Consider the following 20,127-nt stretch of genomic DNA (forward strand, 5'->3'; position numbering starts at 1 on the left):
TGACTTTCCCTTACATTGGATCTTTGCAATATCATCCTCTCTTCCAAACCCTCATCAAACAACCCCCATTCTGTACCTTTCTTATTCCCATTCTCCTTAATAACTACCGCATCGAGCCTAAACTTCCTGATACCAATCCTTGACCAGATAAAGGCCGGTTCCTCTTTCACTTGCAATTCATCTTCACCTCTCTCCTTATTGGCCGAACCTACTACCAGCATATCAGCTGCTCCGCTTTGCGACCGCGCCGTTGGTGAGCTTACTGCGCAGCTACTGTAGAATACTGAAATAATTGGATTGCGCCGCGACCTCAATTTGTCCAGGGTCCATCCAGTTTCTTGAGTTATCCGCTGCGATACCTTAGTTCAGTAGGTGTCAGCTCCACCGTCTCCAACTGCGGGCCCCTGGCTTTGGAGATTCATCCCTCGCTCGCCTCAATTTGACTGTTGTCCACTACAATCAACTTATTTGGCCGACACACATTTTCCCAGACTTATTCTTCTTCTTCTGTCGCATTCAGCTGCTTGCTTGTGTTTGTTCCCTTGTTGATACTGGCTTCTGCCCGGCCACACTCGCTTTTCTATGCTATTATAGCACAGTCCTTTCGTTTCTCGACCTTCGCTTCCTACCCCTGTCCCTTATCCTGGGCATCGCTCCTTATCGACGAATTTCCAAAAAAGACTGCGACTTCGTACATACCTGGCGTTTCGATACCACAGTCGCCTCGCAGCCGTCGTCGCCATGCTCAACTCTCGCCGCGCCATCGTAGCTGCGGTTTTCATTCTCACTGTTTTCTTCCTATTGACAAGGTCTCATACAACAACGCCTGTCGCGCCAGCTGCCAAAGATGCGGCTGCTACTACCGTTGACACAAGCAAGAACGATGCCCCTGCCTCAAACCAAGCCGTGTCACCACCACCCGAACAACAAAAGGAGATGGAGGTAAAGGAGCGTCGCACGCGGCCTCGAATTGACATGTCTGGCATGTCAATTTTTGAGAAGCTCGAATACGCCTATCCTTACGATGTTGCGACCAAGTTTCCAGCTTACATCTGGCAAACGTGGAAGCAAAGTCCTGATCAAGGTGATTTTCAGTTCAAGGACCACCATGCGTCTTGGAGGGAGGAGCACCCTGGCTTTGTCCACGAAGTCATTACCGACGACGTTGCCGTTAACCTTATTCGCTTACTCTACGCCACGGTTCCCGAAGTCGTTGAGGCGTACCGAAGCCTCCCCATGCCTGTTCTGAAGGCCGACTTCTTCCGTTATCTGATTCTCTTCGCTCGAGGCGGCATCTATTCTGATATCGATACGTATGCAATTCAAAGCTCGGTGAAATGGTTGCCTGAACAGATTCCTCGCGATACCATCGGCCTCGTCATTGGCATTGAGGCAGACCCTGATCGCCCCGACTGGGCTCAGTGGTACAGTCGTCGTATCCAGTTCTGTCAGTGGACGATACAGGCCAAACCAGGCCACCCTGTTCTTCGCGATATCATCACGCGCATTACGAAGAAGACGTTAGAATTGAAGAATCAAGGCAAGCTGGAAAAGTTCATCGACAGAAACGTTGTTGAGTTCACTGGCCCTGCCGTCTGGACAGATGCTATCATGGAATACTTCAATGATCCAAGGTTCTTTGACATGTCACAAAGCAAGGGCACGATCGATTACAAGAACTTTACGGGCATGGAGACGAGTAAGCGAGTGGGAGATGTGGTTGTGTTGCCCATCACAAGCTTCTCACCTGGAGTGGGACAGATGGGCGCAAAGGAGCCCGACGACCCAATGGCTTTCGTCAAGCACGACTTTGAAGGTAGGGAATCTCCTGCTCATGACAGATCAGCATTGGCTAACCCTAGATAGGAACATGGAAACCTGAGAGCGAGCGCCACATGGGCGAGCAGCAACAACAAGAGGGACAGCAGGCGGCTCAGGCACCCCAAGCACCCTTGCAATAACATTATAATCCGAAGCAGAACCACAACCACAACCACGATACCTAATGTTTAGCAACGACTATGAAGATTTACTTCTCGAACCTGTACATTTCAGCTGCTACTCTTTACTCTTTTCTAATGACACACTCGTGTCCGTTTCTGGGCTGGTTTCCGCATTAGCTGTTGTTCGAGCCAGAGGTCCGTCAAACTCTGGCAGTTGCATTGCGATGGAAGATGTAAAAAGTTTGAGGGGAACGGTACTAGACTCTATTTTGTGTATGAAAGATATCGCTAGGAAAGTCATTTGCTGCGCTTTGGGATAGATTTGTTTCTTGATCTTGTTTTTACCGCATCGTCGCCCACTTGTAGGCAACCACATGTCTCGTGGACACTGAAGGGAAAGGAGTTTCTCAGGATTGTCGATTGAAGGATGAAGCGAACAAGCATATACCACGAGATTTCATACAAAAGTTGAAAGAGCCATGTTTGTTCAAAACATTATATTTGTAGCTGTGGCATGTGATTGAAGGTGCTGACTTTATAATGCACAGCGGGACTCGGACCGGGCTGCGAACCAGACAATCAACTGCGCATAACTATTCCAATTGGGTTCACGGCTTAAACATAGCCGTTGTTCCCGCGGTCTCGATGCTGAAGTGAATGGGCTCTCACAGCGATAGCCGTGCCCGCATTTCCCCAGGTTTTAGTGGCCAGAACAGTACATGATTGGTTCATTATGTTGAGCCGCTGAGGGGTTCGGACTCCCACTCCCGCTGCCGTTGGCAGTTAGAGAATAGAATGTGGGGAGCTGACGGAACTGGAAGGAGTAAGAACAGGAGAGGATCAAGGACGGTGGATGTGGAAGTGGAAGGAGGGAGGTCCTGGTGATGATAGCCGAGGATCATACGCCTCAAGGAACATCCTTATCCATACTTGGGTAGGTAGTTTCCAAGACTGAAGCTCTCGCAATAAGTCAAGTATGTATGCATGCATATCCCTCGCCTCGCCTCACCTCACCTCGCAATTGCAATTGTACATTACACCAAGAACCCGCCTCTCCCTGTTCTACAGAGATCTTTTAAACTCCACATCCACATCAGGCGAGTTATCACAGCTTCCACAATGCAGACCGTAATACGTCAGAGCTTCAAAAGAACACATCTGCCCTTAAGAACAATCCTCAGAACATGTCAAGTGAGAACACTCGCTACATCCAATCTAAGCATTCGATGGGGCCCCAAAGAGGTACGGCCTCATCAATATCCCATGAACTCAGAGAGTATTGCTAACATATCATAGCCTCCTCTTTATAATGGCACAATCCCAGAACATTTTGCTTCAGTTGTTTCAGCTCACGGAGATCGCGAAGCTGTCATCGCTCGTTCTCCAGGCCCTGATTCACATGAGTCGACACTAACATACTACGCCCTGGACTCGTTATCAAACAGCCTCGCACATTCTCTCTCCTCGCTCGGCGTGCGAAAGGGAGACTGCATGGCCGTATCTCTCGGCAATGGCCCTGAATTTGCTGCTTTGACATACGCCTGCTTCAAACTTGGTGCTATTCTCGTGCCGCTGAACCCAGGTTTCAACGAGCAGCAAGTAGCTGCAGCGCTGAAGCATCTATCCGTGGAAACGCTCATTATCGGTGCTATGACGGATCTAGCTTACAAGCCAGGGAGAGGCCGAAGTAACCAGCACTTGCTCCAGAGCATTGTGGGGGACGTATCCTCGTCCAAGATCCAGAGCGAGGCGGTCCCCTCTTTGCGTAACGTGGTGGTGCTGGACAACCTGGCGAGCCATCCAGATATCAAATTCGACCTCAAATCATGCCGGGCCTTCACTCCCTACCAATCTCTGATCGACGGCTCAGTTCATACGGTAAAGCCAGACTCTCCTCTGAAACCAAGCGATGTCATCAACATCCAATTCACATCGGGCACGACTTCGCTTCCCAAAGCAGCCATGCTCTCGCATCGTGCAATCCTCAACAACGGGGCTTTGATAGCTCATCGAATGGGTCTTCACGCCGATGACCGTATCGTGGTCCCTCCCCCCCTATTTCACTGCTTCGGCTGTGTGTTGGGATACATGGCTACGGCTACCACAGGCGCTGGTATTCTTTTCCCCAGCCCTGCGTTCGACCCTGAGGCTACTCTTCGCATGTGTGTCGATCATGAAGCTACGGGTCTGTATGGTGTGAATACCATGTTCGTTGCTGTTCTTGAGGCCCTGGATCGAGGCAATGTCGTCTCACAACCACCCCGCCACCTACGCAAGGGCATTGCTGCTGGCAGCAGCGTCCCTCCCTCTCTTATGAACACATTATACGAGCGTCTTGGTCTCCAGGATCTAGTTATCTGCTATGGTCAGACCGAGACGGCTCCCGTGAGCTGCATGACCAGCCCCTCGGATCCCTTCGAAAAACGAACCTCATCCATAGGCCGTGTCATGCCGCACACAGGCGTCAAGATTGTCGATCCCCTTGATCACAGCAAGATCCTCCCTATCGGGGAACGAGGCGAGCTTGCTGCGGCCGGCTATCTTGTCATGGAGGGTTACCACGGGGATGAGGCTCGAACAGCTGAGGTCCGTAAACCAGACCCAGAAGACGGAACAATATGGATGTACTCTGGTGATGAAGCCGAGATGGACGAACAAGGCTACGTGCAGATCACTGGCCGAATCAAGGACCTTATTATCCGTGGCGGAGAGAATATTCACCCGTTAGAAGTGGAAGACTGCCTTCTAACGCATGAAGGTGTACGAGAAGCCAGTGTCGTGGGAGTCCCTGACGAGCGATATGGCGAGGCAGTCGCTGCATTCGTTATCCCTGCGCGAGGATGGACGCCTCTAGATCATATGAAAGACACAGAGGAGGCGCTCATTGATAAAGCAAACACTGAAGAGCCAGGAACTTTGTCAAGAGACGGGTTAAGACAATGGGTTGCGACAAAGCTATCCAAGCATCTCGTGCCCAAGTATGTGTTCTGGATTGATGAGTATCCCAAAACACCAAGCGGAAAGGTGCAGAAGTACAAGTTAAAGGACTATGCGAAGGAAATACTAGGTGACGAGGACAACAAGGCGGCGCAGTGATAAGAGGTTCAATTAAAGTAATTCATTGCATTGACAGCGTTATAATCGAGGTATCATTCGCAAATGGGCTATCTTTCTTCTCTTGAAAAGCCGAGGAGACAGATGATCAAGTGTTCCCATCCAAAGCCTTTAGAAATCGTCAAAAAGCACTTTTTAGTCTTCGTTGCAAAGAAGCAATCGTCGTCTCTAATGGCGGCCGTCTATTCTTTATCGGAGCTCTCCAATGCAGACCCTACGAGGTTCCTGGCCTCGGTTGTTTTTCGTTAGCTCCCATCTACCAGTCGTTGTGATCAAGACAGCAGGCAAGATATCTTCTTCCCTAAATGCAAGCCCAAACATAAAACAAAAGCAGAAAAAAAGGTTCAAAAATGCGAGCATCACTCGGATGCGAAACGAGAAAAATGACGTTAAACTAACTCCCAACACATAGCCTGGTCTAGTCGACCTGCTTCTCGCAGCCGATACGACCTAACAACTCCTTTCGATCACTGTGGCCAGGGAGGCTCACTCCTGAGCTGCTGGCTTGCTTCTTAACGCCTGATCGTCGCTCCCAGTTTCGGAGGTCGAGCTCTTCGACACCAACCTCCTCCTCCAAGGGCTGTGCCTCTTCGTACACAAACTCCTCTTCCTCCTCCTCTTCGCCACCCTCATCGTCACTTCGGACATCTTCAGCATCGCCTCCCTTCAGGACCTTGATAATGACGCGAACGATCATGGTAAACCAGCCGATAGTAATGACTTGGAGGAAGAGGAGGGGAGCAAGGAAACTCCACTTGATGGTCTCATTATAACAAACGAGGCCTTCAGGGTTGATGAAAGGGTCGACCAGATATTTCCAGCCGGCTGGAGGGTCAATGGGACCAATCATATTCTCGTTGTTCCCCTTGAAGCAACCAGTGGGCATGATCCGGGGAGTGTCTGAGTAGATGGACCAGCAGACGGCAATGTATAGGACATGGCGAGCAATAAACCACGAAACAACAAAGAGGCCAAACATGACATCACAGACTTTCTTGAAGCCGCAATACTTGAGGCACTTGGCGAGCTGTACTTAATTAGCAAGTCGACTGACAAGCAAAGTAAGGAAACTTACGGGGAGGAACAAATCAACAACATCCATGATAACCAGGATGAAGTTACCGACACGGGTGTGGTGGTAAGTGTAGCAGGCGAAGATAAGAGCGGTAGTGACAATGTGATGGGTAAACATCTGCCAATGGTCCTTGCGGCGCTCCTCAATGTTAATAACAATCATCTGCTGCAGCCAGAAAGCCCACTGGCAGAGGAGATAGGCCTTCATGAGACCGTCGAGCTCGCGGTTAGGCCAGTCCGTCCAGAGATTCTCCATGCTCATATAGTGAGGGGAAGTGCAGTAAATGTACTGTATAGACGTCAGCGCATGCTTCCTACATATTTGAGTAATATGAAACCTACCACGCCCCACGGCCAGAAGACAGTATAGTATACCATAAGCCAAGCTTGCTCGCTGAATCGGGTCAGGTTCTTGCGGTTGCTGATGCCTTGGAGTCGACCAATGGGTGCAAGAACGTATTCCATGGTGGCGGCGCGAAGACCGGTGAAGAGAATAACGCAGAAGGTGATGAAATAGGCATCATCGTAACCGATGCGATACTGGCCGGATTGAGAGCTGTAGTAGCTGAGGTGGAAGAATTTATGTGTGTGTTCTCGAGCTTTGGGGATAAAGGTCTGGGCGAGAAAGATGAGAGCGAGGAGGTTAAAAGAGAGGCCTAAAACGGTAACCAGCTGTCAGCTTGAGTTCGGCAGAACAAGATAAGATGGCCAAATCAATGCACACACACGGACGCACACCAGCAGGCGATCAACCTGTCAAGTCATGGGAGCGAGGCGTTTAGGTAGCGTAGCGTAGCAGGAAAGGACCCTTAGAGGCCTGGGATGGTACTGTAGGGATGCCGTGCCACGCGGGGTGCTGCTGAGGTGCGACACCCTCCTATTCCCAAAGGGTCATTAACCAGGGACAAGACTGGATTTTGACTTGACACCCTTGGCAGTTGACACCCCCACGACAACGACATGTACGTCGCCCGTTCGCTCGCAATCCATCCATCCATGATCGGCAAGAAAAAGAGGAGGTTGGAGAGTAACGTACCGATTTGGTTCTCGACAAACCAGCGCGAGAGATGCTTCCAGGTGCTCTCCTCCTTGCGCTTAAGTCGGCGGACAAGCACTGTCTTGTTCCCGGCAGTCTGCATGTAGAGTGGCCCGTTCATGTTGGGCGTGCTGTTGTCCTTCTTGAGTCGTGGTCGTGGGGCAGCAGTGGTTGGTGAAGTGGGATTGGCGGTGCTGCTCAAGGCTGAATTGGGGCCTGTAGCCTCGTCTGTGGTTGTAACGACAGTCACATCTTGTCTAATGACCGTCTCCTCTACGGCTTTCTCGTTGCTGGCGACAGAAGGTCCGGGGACGATCTTGTCCTCGACCTGCATGACTGGATGGTCGCTCATTGTTGAGCGCCCGCGGCAGGAAAAGATGTATTCTCGTGCAGTTTTCGCTTCGTCTCGTGTAAGAGGATGCTGTGTCCTCTGTCTTATCTTTAGACCAGGTCCGTGGTAGGGAGGCGTTGAGCTATGGCTGGCTGCTGTTGCTGTGGGCGGAAGGAGGGAGGGGTCCGCGGGTCGGGGTCGGAGGCCACAAAAAGATGGAAATTTGGGTGAGAGCAAGAGACTCTTCAACCAAGGAATTGAGTTGGTAGAGATCAGATCAGATCAGATAATGTAGCTGAGCTGCGAATTCTTTCTCGCAACGTGGGGAGGAAACTTTCGGCTGAACGATATAGCGATGCAAGGTTTCAATCGAGATCCAAATCATACAAAAAAGTTAAGCAAAGATTCCCCTGTCGCTCGCTTTTCGAGGATGCGCGCAGCTAATCAAATGTCGAGTAAAAGCCGTTGGAGTTTGCCAAAGGCCTTCGTTCTCAACAAGAAAAACTGAACACAATGAACAGCGAATGCAATGCAATGCCTTTAGGTAATGAGTATGGAGGAGGAGAAGGAGAAGGAGGAGAGGAGAAAGGGAGGAGGAGGAAAAGAAATGTTCAAGGATCGGGCAGCTAAAAGGAACCTCAGAGAATTGGGATCCCGATGAATTTTGAACCCCCCGAGAATTAACTTGAGAACTGCCCAGGCTAAGAGGAGAGGAGAGGAGAGGCTCGTAGGGGGTAGGCTAGGTAGCGCACTGCACTACCATCCATGATAGCGGGGGTATTTACGGGGAGTAGGCAGGCCAGTTCCAGCTCCAGTGCCAGTGTCAGTGCCAGGGTGTCCACCTTCACTGTACGTACCCACCTGCTGCAGAGCTGTTGAGGGAGGGAGAACATGAGAACCCCACCTGTGAAAGCGGTGAGCAAGAGATGCAGCTGGACTGCATTGGCACTGGATCTGATCTGAGATTGTTTGATAGAGGAGGCATTGCGGTTCAAAAACTAAAAAACAACATTTTGTAGAGCAGAATAGGACCAAAAAAAAAAGATTCAATTGACCTCAATTGGATAAACAAGAGTTCAGCAGAGCCATGAGAAGTGTTGTATTATTGCCTCGCAGTGACATGAGAACAATATCCTCCAGCTCCATGAATCAATCACCGGGCTTGGTTCTCCTTTTGATCAACAATATTTCAGCACATCATTCACTGCAGCCGGCGCTTGTTCCTCTTCTCATCCCTGCATCAGCCAGAACATAACATCCATATCCATTTAACTTGAGCAGTTCCGTTCCGAATAAGAATAAGGTGGATGGATGTCACCCTCCACCAGTAGAAACAAACAAATGTTAATTATATACAGGGACGTACCCAAGTTACCACTGTCCTGTCGCCTGTTTGGCCCGTCCAGGCCTCACTCATTCCAAGGAAATTTCGAGATTCTAGATGGCCCTAGCTCCAGGGGACGGAAGGGGACCAAGGGGTCCAGCCAGCCACCGTTGCTCAAAGCTTTCCATTTCGTTGAGACGGAGAATAAACCAATGAGAACAGGCCATTCTGGTATAATTTATGCAGTCTTGCCCCTCTCTTGACTTATCTTGTTCTTTCTTATTGACAGCCAAGGTTCCTTAAGCTTTTAGCTTGGCTAGTCCATAGCTAGCACCCTACCTAATCTGAGGCGAGGACCGTCAGACTGCACCGTAGATCTCTCTTGGATCAATACCCGAGTTTACCCCTTTTCCTAGTGGCGACTCGCTCCCGTAAAACCCTAGTTTTTCGCATTGGCTAGGGAAGCGAAAAGCCAGAAAATCAAACAGTCACCAAATTTTATACCCTCAAGATGTCATTATCGTGTGATTTTATAGATAGATGCGCACTATGTACGCTTCTGCAAGTCAAGCAAGCTGTTAAACTTAGACTCCTTGGGTAACTAGGTACCCAGTGAAATCAATGCCAGTGCAAGGCCCTTGTCAGGTCGCTCATTGCTTGACTTATCCCCCGCTATGGAGCCTGGCTGCTTCAGAACCAGCATCTTTGGGCTGATGATGATTTCCTCAGAATCGATTGGCCAATTCATGCAGTGGACTCATGCAACCTCGGTACAGAAGCACGGGCTGCAATTGAGATGGATGATTTGACTCTCTCCAACTCTGCCCTTGTCACTCACTTGTGTTCAGAGATTGCCAGTTTGAGTCAGTAACTTCAGTAGCGAGCTGCATGATACATCACTCGCTCACTGGTGACGAACAGGAGAGCTTCTTGGAACGTCGATGCAGCCATTCACGTACGTTAGTGTTCTATGCACATGCAGCCCGCGTTAGCTTATTTACACCACTTGGAACATCGACATCTCGATCCACTGTCGAAGTCCTCCACCGTCTTTTCAACACGAGACGGATCGATGGGTATTGTTTCAAGTTATCTTACATACCCCTCCAACCCTCCTTCGGGGAGTCAAGAAACTTGGGTTCTATATCCTAAGCACAAAACGATGTGAGCAAATTTATCAAGACTCACCTAATTCTAGTACACTTGGCAGGCACTTAAACTCATTATTCTTGATACATTATGTACAGGTCGGAGGTTTTCTTGCTCCCTGTAGCACTATTATCGCAATCACCTGATAAAAGGTGCTCTACAACCGATATTCTCACAACCCAGCGATTGCGTCTAATGACTACCTACTCTATAACAGTAAACACCCTGTGATCTGATCTATGTTTCATCTGCCGACTACAACTCGAACGAGTCGGACATAAAGCTGCAATCTTGCGGAGTAACACTCCACATGCGCATATCTGGGCTCCCAAAATAAGCGACAGATCGCTTGTTGGTCATGACATGTTTCTACAAGAATCGATATGAGTCGGAGTCGTTCACTCCGCAATCTATCAGCTGACCACTTTTGAGCAAACTTGCAGTTGGCCATGCAAGACTACGCTGATAATTGCTATTTGCTGGCTTTATGGGTTTAGCTTTACTTGTCACTATAGTCACCTCACAAACAGCGATTTCTTCAACTTGGGTGGCCGTTCTAAGAATGAGATAGAAGCTTCCGTTGAGGCAAGCAATAGCCCAAACTTCTACTAGTCCACGGCAGTCAAGCAGCCATTTCCTAATGCTATGTTCTGAGTTGGAGAACCCGGATGTTCAATTTCTCCTTCTCAAATATGCAGTCTTGAACTGTCTATCCTAGGTATGAGTTGAGCTGGCTCAAAGAATGAAGATACATCGTTTGCTGGTAATCATAACAAGGCTCCTCTTCATCACCTTTATCTGAGATTTTGATATTTGAAACCCGGCAGCGAATGACGTCCGAGCCACGATAGGTCTATCGGCTTTTATACTCTGCAGGTGGCCAGTGTTTGTCACCTGAGTATGGCTGTTCGTCTTCTTTTCCTTTCTATGGCTTTTCGAAGTCATGGCGATTATGAAAGCGATGATGGAATAGCCTACGTCTGTTGATAAGATGAGCTATGACATGGTCGCAAAACTGCAGGCCTCCATTCCAGACGAAATGGAAGATATCTTGGAAGCAGGTAAGCATATAAACCACAGAGCCGGCCTTGTTAAATGGATCAATTGTCTCGTGAGCCCTCTGACCTCGCCAAGGAAGCTCTCTCTTCTGTCAGCGTTGTTGTATCTGGATTAGCCCCTGCTGTTAGCAGCTGTCTGTAGATGTTGATATGATGAAGCCCTCTCTTTTACAGTCGCTGATTGCACTTGTCATCCGTATGCAACTAAATTACATTGCTGCTTCACTAAATATCGACTTATAGGGCACAAAGATGGCCTGAAATTACCACATGATAGAGGCCGAGTCCTCACTAAACTATACCTTACACATCTCTGGCTGCTCCCCGAATACTCAGATCATTGACGAGTCTCAGGACGACTCGATGATCAAGTTACATATCCATATCTACAAACAATTATACGCGCGTTGGTTCATGATCTCGTAGAGGGCTTGGCCGCCCCTGGGCAGTCTTGAAAGCTCCTATAACTTGCCGCTTCTCGAGCTTGAAGACTCGCAAATTTGATGGGAGAACGTTTCGCTCCCATACTCTCGAGCTTGCGCGCAACTTGTAATACTTTGGATGACTGAAGTTACCACCATATGCTGGTTCGGTTTCTGTTTCGTAGGTAAGTCACCGACATTGTGTGGTCAGTTAAATACCTTTTGCCCGATTATGTCCTCTTGAGACCATCGTTCGTTTCCCCTTACGAGTCGTACACTGTATCTGCCGATTTCGACATATCCTTCTTCGTGATCTCTTCTGGCACAGAACGGTGCCAACCCAGAAACTTGCAGTATCTATCGAATCAGCAAAATTGTGTGAGTTTATCCAGAGGCCATAGTTTAAATCCTTTGAGAGGTAACAAATAATGCATCCTGGTTGAAGAATCGAATGTCTCGATCGAGCCCTTCTCCACGTTTTCTTGTAGCTGGTGATTCTTTCTATCCTGGGAATTCATCGACATAATCTATACATCGTTTGTAACTGGTTCTGTTAACTCAGTATCCTCAATTTAGACATCCGTAGTGTCAGATTCTCGTTTTCGGGCCACAGAGGCGGTTCAGCTCTCTGAAATGGTCTATCTTTTATTAAGTCTGTCGGTGCTTTGTTCTCCTTGGTTCTCACGCCTTCATCCTTTGCCGATTTATTGCGCCTTAAAATTACGTGGTTCCTAATACCGTTGAGTGATGAGGATTCGTGTGTAGAGTTCAAGTCGCAAGCGGGCGAGATCGAATCCATTGTCTGTTGAATAAGCGACAAGCTGTCTCATGAAACAGTGTCTTGATCACCATATCATGCTTTCATATCATTCTCCAAGTTGAGTCTCTTCATTCTGATGAAGTTTTAGCATCTATCAAAGCATTACTCCATTGTGTCTGTTACCAAATCTACCAAGCTTCATCGCTCAAGCTGGAGATGGTATTGCTGTCGAACACCAGTGATCATCTACTGTAGTCAATACATTAATATATCAATTTACTCTTGTAGAACCACTATTAATATACTAAGTATGAGCTGAACTGAGGATCAACCCCCCTTTAACTCGAGATAGACTGTCATGTCGTTCTTTGAAGGTCGAAGCTCAACCCCGGCCTACTTGTTCCAAGTATTAGACATACACGGCTGTGAGCTTATTCCAGCAGAGAGAACCTAATTAGACATACACATCAGCTTGCGTTCATCATCACAGGGATAAGGGCTTGGATAGTATTTTGGATTTGAGGTATCTAGTTATTCCAAACTTAGGCCAAGGATATGGTATATGCGAGAGCCATGATGAATTCTGTTCTCCAGTGTTTTGTGTTTCTTCTAAAGTTAGAGGTTGACAAAAGTAAGAGCGGTACAACGAAATAGTAAAACAAACCCATCTGCATTAATATATCTAATCCAGCAACTTCAATATTACTGCTTAACGAAGTGTCAAGAGCGGATAGAACGATGCCAATCTTCTCCGTGAGTACTCTATTCGAAGCTTCAATTATTATACCATACCATCTGCCGTGCTTTCCAGTTAGTTCATTGGTCATATTGATAGCAATACCCCACTAATTACGCCCCATCACTTCCTCCGCCACCCTAGATCACCATCAATGATTCAACGTCAACTTATTCATCAACTTTTTCATGCATCCAGCAAACCTCTCAATGGAGCCATCAGCTCTTGATTTTAGTCAGGCCTTGAGCTTTGTAACACTATTTGAAGACGAAATATCTCGATGGGATGCAGTCACTTCACGCAACACCAATGCGGATGGCTTCTTCGTCTATGCAGTTCGCACTACCAAGATATTCTGTCGACCAATATGTAAAGCCCGTCTTCCCCGCCGAGCAAACGTCTCATTCTTCACCAATGGCTACGATGCCCAGAAAGCTGGTTTCCGCCCTTGCAAACGCTGTAAGCCCGAAGTAGCAGGGTTCATGCCAGAGGAAACAGCTGTGCGAAAGATCCGGGCGTTTGTACAACAACAAACAGAGAAACAGGGCGATGCGGAAGTCAGGCTGAGCCTCAGTCAGATGGCGAGGCAGACCGGGTTGTCTAAGTGGCACTTTCATCGAGTGTTTAAGAAATGTGTTGGTGTGACACCAACAGAGTATCTGAGAAAACAAAGACAAGGTCAAGGTGTCCAGAGCTTGCTGGAAAATGGAGAAACAAGTTGGATAGACAAACTGGACTTCGAAACTCTGGGCCAAGAAGACTTTGACTTTGCTTCTTGGGATGAGTCTGTGGTTGGCTCAGGGTATGCAACTACAGAAACACCAGCAACAACTCTCAGTGGCAGTGGCAGTGGCAGCCCATGGTCAATCGAGGAATTTTTGATTTGGCCAGAAGAGAACAAAGCGACGCTTGAATAATGATTTCGTATCTTGCTGATCCTTCAATGTAGGCTCGTTGGTCTTACGTTGCCACTTCTCCATGATGCATCGAGCAACTAAGCTTCAAAAGCTATGATCAAAGCTTACGATAAACACAAACACCGTCCCAGACTGGCGGCGCTTGGCACAGACATTTCTGGGGCCTCGCACGTGTTGTTTCTGGTGAACAAAGTTGAACGGCGTGGGTGGTTTCGGCAGCGTTTCACATCTACAACACATTTGGCTGAACTATTTACAAGGATGCTCAAGCGAGCCTCAACCGAAACCCCAAATCACGGCAGCCACCCGTGCCGGTCGCAGTCTTTGCATGACGATGGTATCGACTAGGCAATTTCCAACCGGAATTGTGTTGGATGACTGAAAAAAATGTTAGCTTGACAGCTTGACCAGACAACTCTGTTGCGGTACTCTCCAGTACATTATGGGTGGTACTTTTACCATTTGAGAGTTTATCAACATCAACACAATTCAACAGTTCAACGATTCTACCAATTACCAATGAATCACTTTGTGAGGCTCTATCTCAGTCTTGAATCAATTTCGATGGCAGCCGCCCATTCAACTATTTACTACCTGATAGATACTATCTAATGCGCCAGAGGACTCGGGATTTCCGTATCCGAGACCTGCGATGCCTCGGAATCGCGGAGGAGACTTTTCGCGACACATGCCTGTCACTTGGCCATGGCCAAGACGCTTGGAAACTATAGGCTATCCAGTTAAGCACCTATAGTCCAGACTCTATTCTTCACCAGCAACACTAACCAACGAGACGCCAACCCTATCCCAGGCGTCTCGCCAACCCTGGGGAGAACCTCAAGTTGGAAACGGCGCTTACTGATATGGTTTCGTCAAACAATATCGTAGCAGGTCATGTATGATCGCCGTAACGAGGTTCAGGCTGGTTGCCAAGTTGCATTGATTCAAGCTTATTCAAATTTAACTACTCGATAATGTTGAAAGAAACATCTATATAAGTGAGACGATCTGTCATCCAGAGTTAGAGTTTCCCTTCAATCATCATCATCACTCACACAAGCCTCTTCTCCTTCCCTTCTCCTTTGCTTCTTTCTGCTGTTCTGTGAACGCATTCGCTTCGACCACTCCTTCAAGTTCAATACCTTCTTTTTGCACCGCTGGTTGGTTGCTTTGATACTCTTTGTAAACCTTCCAACTTGCCACTATCACTTAATCCATACAACATTCATCATGGCTTTCTCAAAGTCTATCATCCTTGCCGCTCTCCTGGCCTACGCCGAGGCCCGATTCGGCCAAGAGCAAGAGCCTGTTGCTGCCGTCCAGGCACTCGGTGATGCTGGATTCGGTGACCCTGGTGTCGCTGCCACTATTGCTGGTAGCATCCCTAGCGCTTTGCTCGCAGCTGCTAGTCCTTGTGACAAGGTATGGTGTATTGAGTTGTCTTGAACTCACATCAACTAACACCCTCCAGCTTACTATCGCCGATCAGATGATCACCGAGTTGGGAACTGACCAGCAAGTTCTCGATGCAGCTATTGGTCTTGTTGCAGCTGAGACCAACTTCAACCCTTCGGCTGTTGACAGACCTTTCGTCTGTGCTGACCCCAGCCTACCAGCCACTGCTGCCCTTCGCGGCATTGTCCCTCTCGTTGATCCCGCTGTTGACGGTGCAGCCACTGAGAATGCCAACTCGGCAACCTCAGTCACAACTCCTTTCGATGCTGCTGGCTTATCACAAGCTGAGGTGATGATTGCTCAGGGATTCAGCACATTCACAGCCGTCGGTGCTAATGGCGACCAAGTCGAGCTTGATGGCCAGGACGGTGCTGCCGCTGGTGGTGCTGGTCAAGACGACGGCCAGGATGATGGCACCGATGCTGGTGCTGACAACGGTGCTGATGCCGGCGCGGATGCCGGTGCTGGTGCTGGTAATGGAGGAGCTGCCAACAACGGCACTGCTCCCGCTGATGGCCAGCAGGGCAACAATGGCTCGGATAACGCCCAGGATGGAAACAACGCAAATGACGATGAGGATTGCGAAGAGGATGACAGCAACAATAACGGAAACAATGGTAACAACAACAATGGCAATGCCAACAACGGTAATAACGGAAACAACAACAACAACGGAAATGGAAACCAGAACAACCAGGGCGGAAACAATGGCAACAACGACAATGCTCAGGACGGTCAGGATGATGCTGCAGATGACAACAATGCTGGAAATGGTGCCGGTAACGGCGGCAACGCTGGAGGCAACGCTGGAGGCAACGCTGGTGCTCTCGACTTCGGTGTCTGCCAGCCTACAATGGCTCGCGTTGGTGGCCTCAACGGTCGCCCAGCTGACGAGTTCACCTTCATTCCCCAGGATCCTCTCATTGCTGAAGGCCAGCAGGAGGCTCTCAACCCCAACATCATTACCAACCGTATCTGTGACCAGCTCACCAACGTGTGTGACGCTAGTGCCGATGCTGTGGCTGCTTGTGAGGATGCTCAGGCTCAGATTGAGGCTTTGGGAACACGGGATCAAAGCACCGCTGATACATGGAACGCCCTACTTGGCTTCGACGGTGTTGATTCTACTCAGCAGCAGGTTTGAGAAGAGGCTGTGAGAGATGATTGATCGATGGGCGCATGCTGGTCATGGGGGGTGGGGGTGTTTGTGCGTGTGGAACAGGGGCCTCGAGTTGAGCAAACATATCCGAGTAGTACTTCAGCGTTGATTTAATACGAACTCGATTGCTAATCATCATACTTTATCTGTTGTGTGTGTGTGAGATTTCGCTGTGTAAATTTGTAAATGATGTTGTATCTGCTGCAAACGAGCAGTCATGCAACGTCAGGCATTGCGGTAGCTAACTAATATCTTGCCTACCTGCCATCATATGCACGCTGTCCTAGGCTAGATATGTGCCGATTCCTTTTTTTCGCTATTTTACATGAAAGCTTTCAGTCGCGATGCAGAAACTCCCGGAACTACCCGAATGTAAAAGGATAAACACCAACCCAAGCACACATCCACTATGGAGCCATACCAGGAGGTGTTCGAAAGCGGTTTCCACTCCGTGTTTAGGGAATACAAAAGTCTATCCAGCTTCCGAGATAATCGAGTCTGTTGCCCTGGTGCTCCTGGCTCTTATAGATGGCCTCAAACTCGTCAAAGCTTAGTTTACCCCATCCCCCTCTTTTGATCGCCTGGGCCTCAGCAAGACTTAGGCGTTTCCAGTGCCGCAGCATGTCTGATGTGGGAGGGCTATCGATGTCATCCTCTTCTCTGGGTACGTCGTCCTCGGACGTGTCTGGTAAAGGCTGCGTAATGGGGTAGAATACGTAAGCCGGAGAGGTAGGTGCATCTCCAAGTGAGTTGGGTCGGAATTGTGGGAGAGTGGGATCTTGTTCTTCGTCTTCGGATACTGGCATAGTTGCCTCAGTTTCTGACCCTGAAACGGGCTCTGCCGTTCCATCCTCGTGGATAATTTCAACCGTAGTATCGATTTCGATGGCATTTCGTCCCTCTGGCAAAGCAATAGTATATCCAGTTTCGGACAAGAGCTCCTCAAGAGTCTTGTCAGTGGCGGATCTAACCTTGGAATCACCCCGACTCGTAGGCTTAGACTTATCATCATCGCCAAGCTCGATGGTGTCTAGTACGTCCTTGTACTTTGCCCGTTGTTCTTTGGTTTCAGCTGCTTGCACAGCGAGGTCCTCGGCTGGCTTAAAAATGGTATCAAGCAACTCATTAAATGCTTGCTGAGTGACCTGGTAAAGAATCTCCTTGCCAGCATCTCGCTCAGCGTGCGGTATTCTCCATCGCGGCACGTGCTCAGAAGCACTGCTAGGTGACGTCGTTTTATCATGATCCTCGTCATCGGTGAGATTTCCGTTGGCGAATCTGACCTTTGAACTAGTCGGTGTCGTTGCCGAGTCGTTTTCTTCATCGTCACTAGAGGCTTCATCCATCTGGCGAAGATCCATTAGAATATCTTCACTGCCTGCCCAGTCATCAGGGGCAAGGCCTCCCTCTTCCTCATCGAGATAAAACTGCCGCCTCTTCCACCGCTCATGTAGTTGATTCCGTGCCATGTCTCTTTTGCGTTTGTCCAGTTTAGGAGCTCTGCTGCGATCCTTGGCAATGGTCTCGGCTCTGATCTCACTTTCCGTTCGTGACGGGCCTCCTGTATCGTCTTCTTCATGGGTTCCGTTCATGCCATCTGCAGGCCTGTCACCTTCAACATCCTCATCCTCATCATCTGTAGGCTCCTCAATCTCAGGATTCAAAGTCTCCATTATGAGGCCTGGAAGCTCCTCCAAGGTGGATGCCGGTTCCAATAGCGTAACCCAATAAGTACGATCGGTCTCACTCCCACTCAAACGGCGAACTGTTCTCCAGTTGCTATCTGTGTCGTTTCTGGTGATGAACTGCCTCCTGGACCGAAATCGATGGTCGGTTTCACAAGCAAACAGGTTTGTTAGAATATCGCCACGAGCTGCTGTGTCCCCGCGATCTGGCGCAACAACGTGTTCGTGCCCATCGGAAATATCCACACTACCATCTCGTTGATATGTCTTGCCCTCGTGCCGAAACTGTCCTTCACCGGGAGGAACTCGACCCTCACGTCCAAATAGACTGCTCAGTGGTTGACGGCTGGTAACGAGCTGTTGAGCTTCGCTGCTGGCGAGTAGCTGATCCTGCAGGCCGTCTAAAATATCTTTGTGCATCTGCTTGTATAGAACATAATACGCACGGAACATGCGCAAAAAGTCTTTGCGATCAACATATCCATCGCTATCCAGATCGTAGCCAGAGAATATCTTTCGGAGTTTATCCTTTCGCTTTCGGTATGATAATCCATGGAGAAATTCTGTGAAGCCAATCAAGTCATCATTGTTGGAGTCGTAAAAAGAGAACATTCGATCGTGTATCAGATTTGGTGCTGCATGACGGGAGCCTCCTGTAGGAACAAGACACCGCTCGAATGTCTTCCGATCCATTGCGACACACAGCTCATCAGGGTCATCTCTCCATTCCGAGTTGGCCATAAAAGTCCATTGTTCCCAGAAAGCCTCTAACTCTGGCCGTTCGAATCCTGTATCTTGTGACAGCTTCGGTATCAAACTGCGGGGCAGAGTCCGCCTGCAAGTGTCCGGGTCCCCAGTGTACCAAACTTGCTGCATTTGTCGCGGGCCGAACGGCGGTGCTGGTATTCGGATTTTGTAGAAGATATGAGTCTTGATGTGAACCCCCTGGGCTTCGCAAGTTTCGCAAAGATCAAAGTCGGCACAGTTTGCGCAGCGGTAACGTACACCGCGGATGGGAACCATGCCACATGAATTACATTGGCAGCCTCTGTGAACGCACCCATTTCTGCGTGCATTATCCTCCGAAACGCGAAAGAGAAGGGTGACGATGTTGTGGCCAGTCCGTTGATTAGAAGGAAACCCGCTGGGATCGTTCCACCACTCGTCCCCGCCATCAACTATGGTCTCCCCATCGCCAAGGGGCTGAACTGGATCAATATTGGCGTTCTCGTCACCCGGAGCCTCGGATGAGGAACTTGAGCCATCCTCGTTTCTCCGATTCCGGCGTTGACGTCGTACTGCGTTGCTTCTGTGTAGGCCACCACCGGGCAGAGACTCGAAACTTTGCGACCGGACCTGATATGCGTAGTATCCGGCCGAGAGCGCGGCCACAGCAGAAACCACGGCCACAGCCAGTCGCGGCCGGGTGATACTCTCGACGGAAGGCGTCGGCAACCACATCGTGGGCTATATCATGGATATTGCATGATGCTGAATCTAGGCGTGTCAGGGGAAGTTGAAAGGTTATAGAGTCGATCAACGGTGACCGTCAATGGATAGATCGGATCGGATTCGCGTCAGCCGTCGTTTCTGTTCAGTATCGGGTACTGTAGATTCGCAAGGCAATGTTGGAATGAATAACAAATCTGTTCACTGTTTTCGATGATGACAAAGCTACGGATACATTGCATCTCAATAAGCTCATTAATGCGATCAGAGCTGTGAAGTTTCAGTGGAGCAGCGGCTAGGCCGAACACGGATAGGCCGATCGATTGGATGGCCGCTTGGGAGTTGGGGGGGTTGGCGGTTGGGCAAGGTACGTACCTGTCTTGTGTCCTTGAGCCCACCCACCCGTCAGCGACAAAAGTGATGATGCTTGCACGTAGTGCAGATATGGACCCATCCAATGGATGCGATCATGGGTACAGTACTAGCTAAGGGTAAGGTCCCTCTGTAAATTCTCA

The 20,127-nt window shown here is 49.1% G+C and overlaps 6 protein-coding genes across 6 annotated transcripts; 4 read left to right on the forward strand and 2 right to left on the reverse strand.

Annotated features, from left to right (window-relative positions):
• Positions 1–741: 741 nt before the first annotated feature.
• Positions 742–1,961, forward strand: FTJAE_6622 (alpha 1 6-mannosyltransferase; the record flags this gene model as incomplete). The annotated part of the gene is made up of 2 exons (XM_037353253.1): positions 742–1,816; positions 1,867–1,961. The coding sequence occupies 2 exons, from the start codon at positions 742–744 to the stop codon at positions 1,959–1,961; spliced, it is 1,170 nt and encodes a 389-aa protein (XP_037206295.1).
• Positions 1,962–3,062: 1,101 nt separating this feature from the next.
• Positions 3,063–5,039, forward strand: FTJAE_6623 (long-chain fatty-acid ligase; the record flags this gene model as incomplete). The annotated part of the gene is made up of 2 exons (XM_037353254.1): positions 3,063–3,185; positions 3,240–5,039. The coding sequence occupies 2 exons, from the start codon at positions 3,063–3,065 to the stop codon at positions 5,037–5,039; spliced, it is 1,923 nt and encodes a 640-aa protein (XP_037206296.1).
• Positions 5,040–5,475: 436 nt separating this feature from the next.
• On the reverse strand, positions 5,476–7,519 carry FTJAE_6624 (sphingosine n-acyltransferase lac1; the record flags this gene model as incomplete). The annotated part of the gene is made up of 4 exons (XM_037353255.1): positions 5,476–6,084; positions 6,133–6,420; positions 6,474–6,787; positions 7,168–7,519. 4 exons carry the CDS (start codon positions 7,517–7,519, stop codon positions 5,476–5,478), a joined length of 1,563 nt encoding a protein of 520 aa, XP_037206297.1.
• A 5,637-nt stretch (positions 7,520–13,156) lies between these two features.
• On the forward strand, positions 13,157–13,864 carry FTJAE_6625 (family transcriptional regulator; the record flags this gene model as incomplete). The annotated part of the gene is made up of 1 exon (XM_037353256.1): positions 13,157–13,864. One exon carries the CDS (start codon positions 13,157–13,159, stop codon positions 13,862–13,864), a length of 708 nt encoding a protein of 235 aa, XP_037206298.1.
• Positions 13,865–15,094: 1,230 nt separating this feature from the next.
• FTJAE_6626 (uncharacterized protein) lies at positions 15,095–16,463 on the forward strand (the record flags this gene model as incomplete). Its single annotated transcript, XM_037353257.1, has 2 exons — positions 15,095–15,286; positions 15,336–16,463. The coding sequence occupies 2 exons, from the start codon at positions 15,095–15,097 to the stop codon at positions 16,461–16,463; spliced, it is 1,320 nt and encodes a 439-aa protein (XP_037206299.1).
• Positions 16,464–16,933: 470 nt separating this feature from the next.
• Positions 16,934–19,624, reverse strand: FTJAE_6627 (EF hand domain protein; the record flags this gene model as incomplete). Its single annotated transcript, XM_037353258.1, has 1 exon — positions 16,934–19,624. One exon carries the CDS (start codon positions 19,622–19,624, stop codon positions 16,934–16,936), a length of 2,691 nt encoding a protein of 896 aa, XP_037206300.1.
• Positions 19,625–20,127: the final 503 nt, after the last annotated feature.

The sequence above is a fragment of the Fusarium tjaetaba genome (genome assembly GCF_013396195.1).
Source record: "Fusarium tjaetaba strain NRRL 66243 chromosome Unknown NRRL66243_c0000129, whole genome shotgun sequence".
NCBI classification, from domain to species: Eukaryota; Fungi; Ascomycota; class Sordariomycetes; order Hypocreales; family Nectriaceae; genus Fusarium; species Fusarium tjaetaba.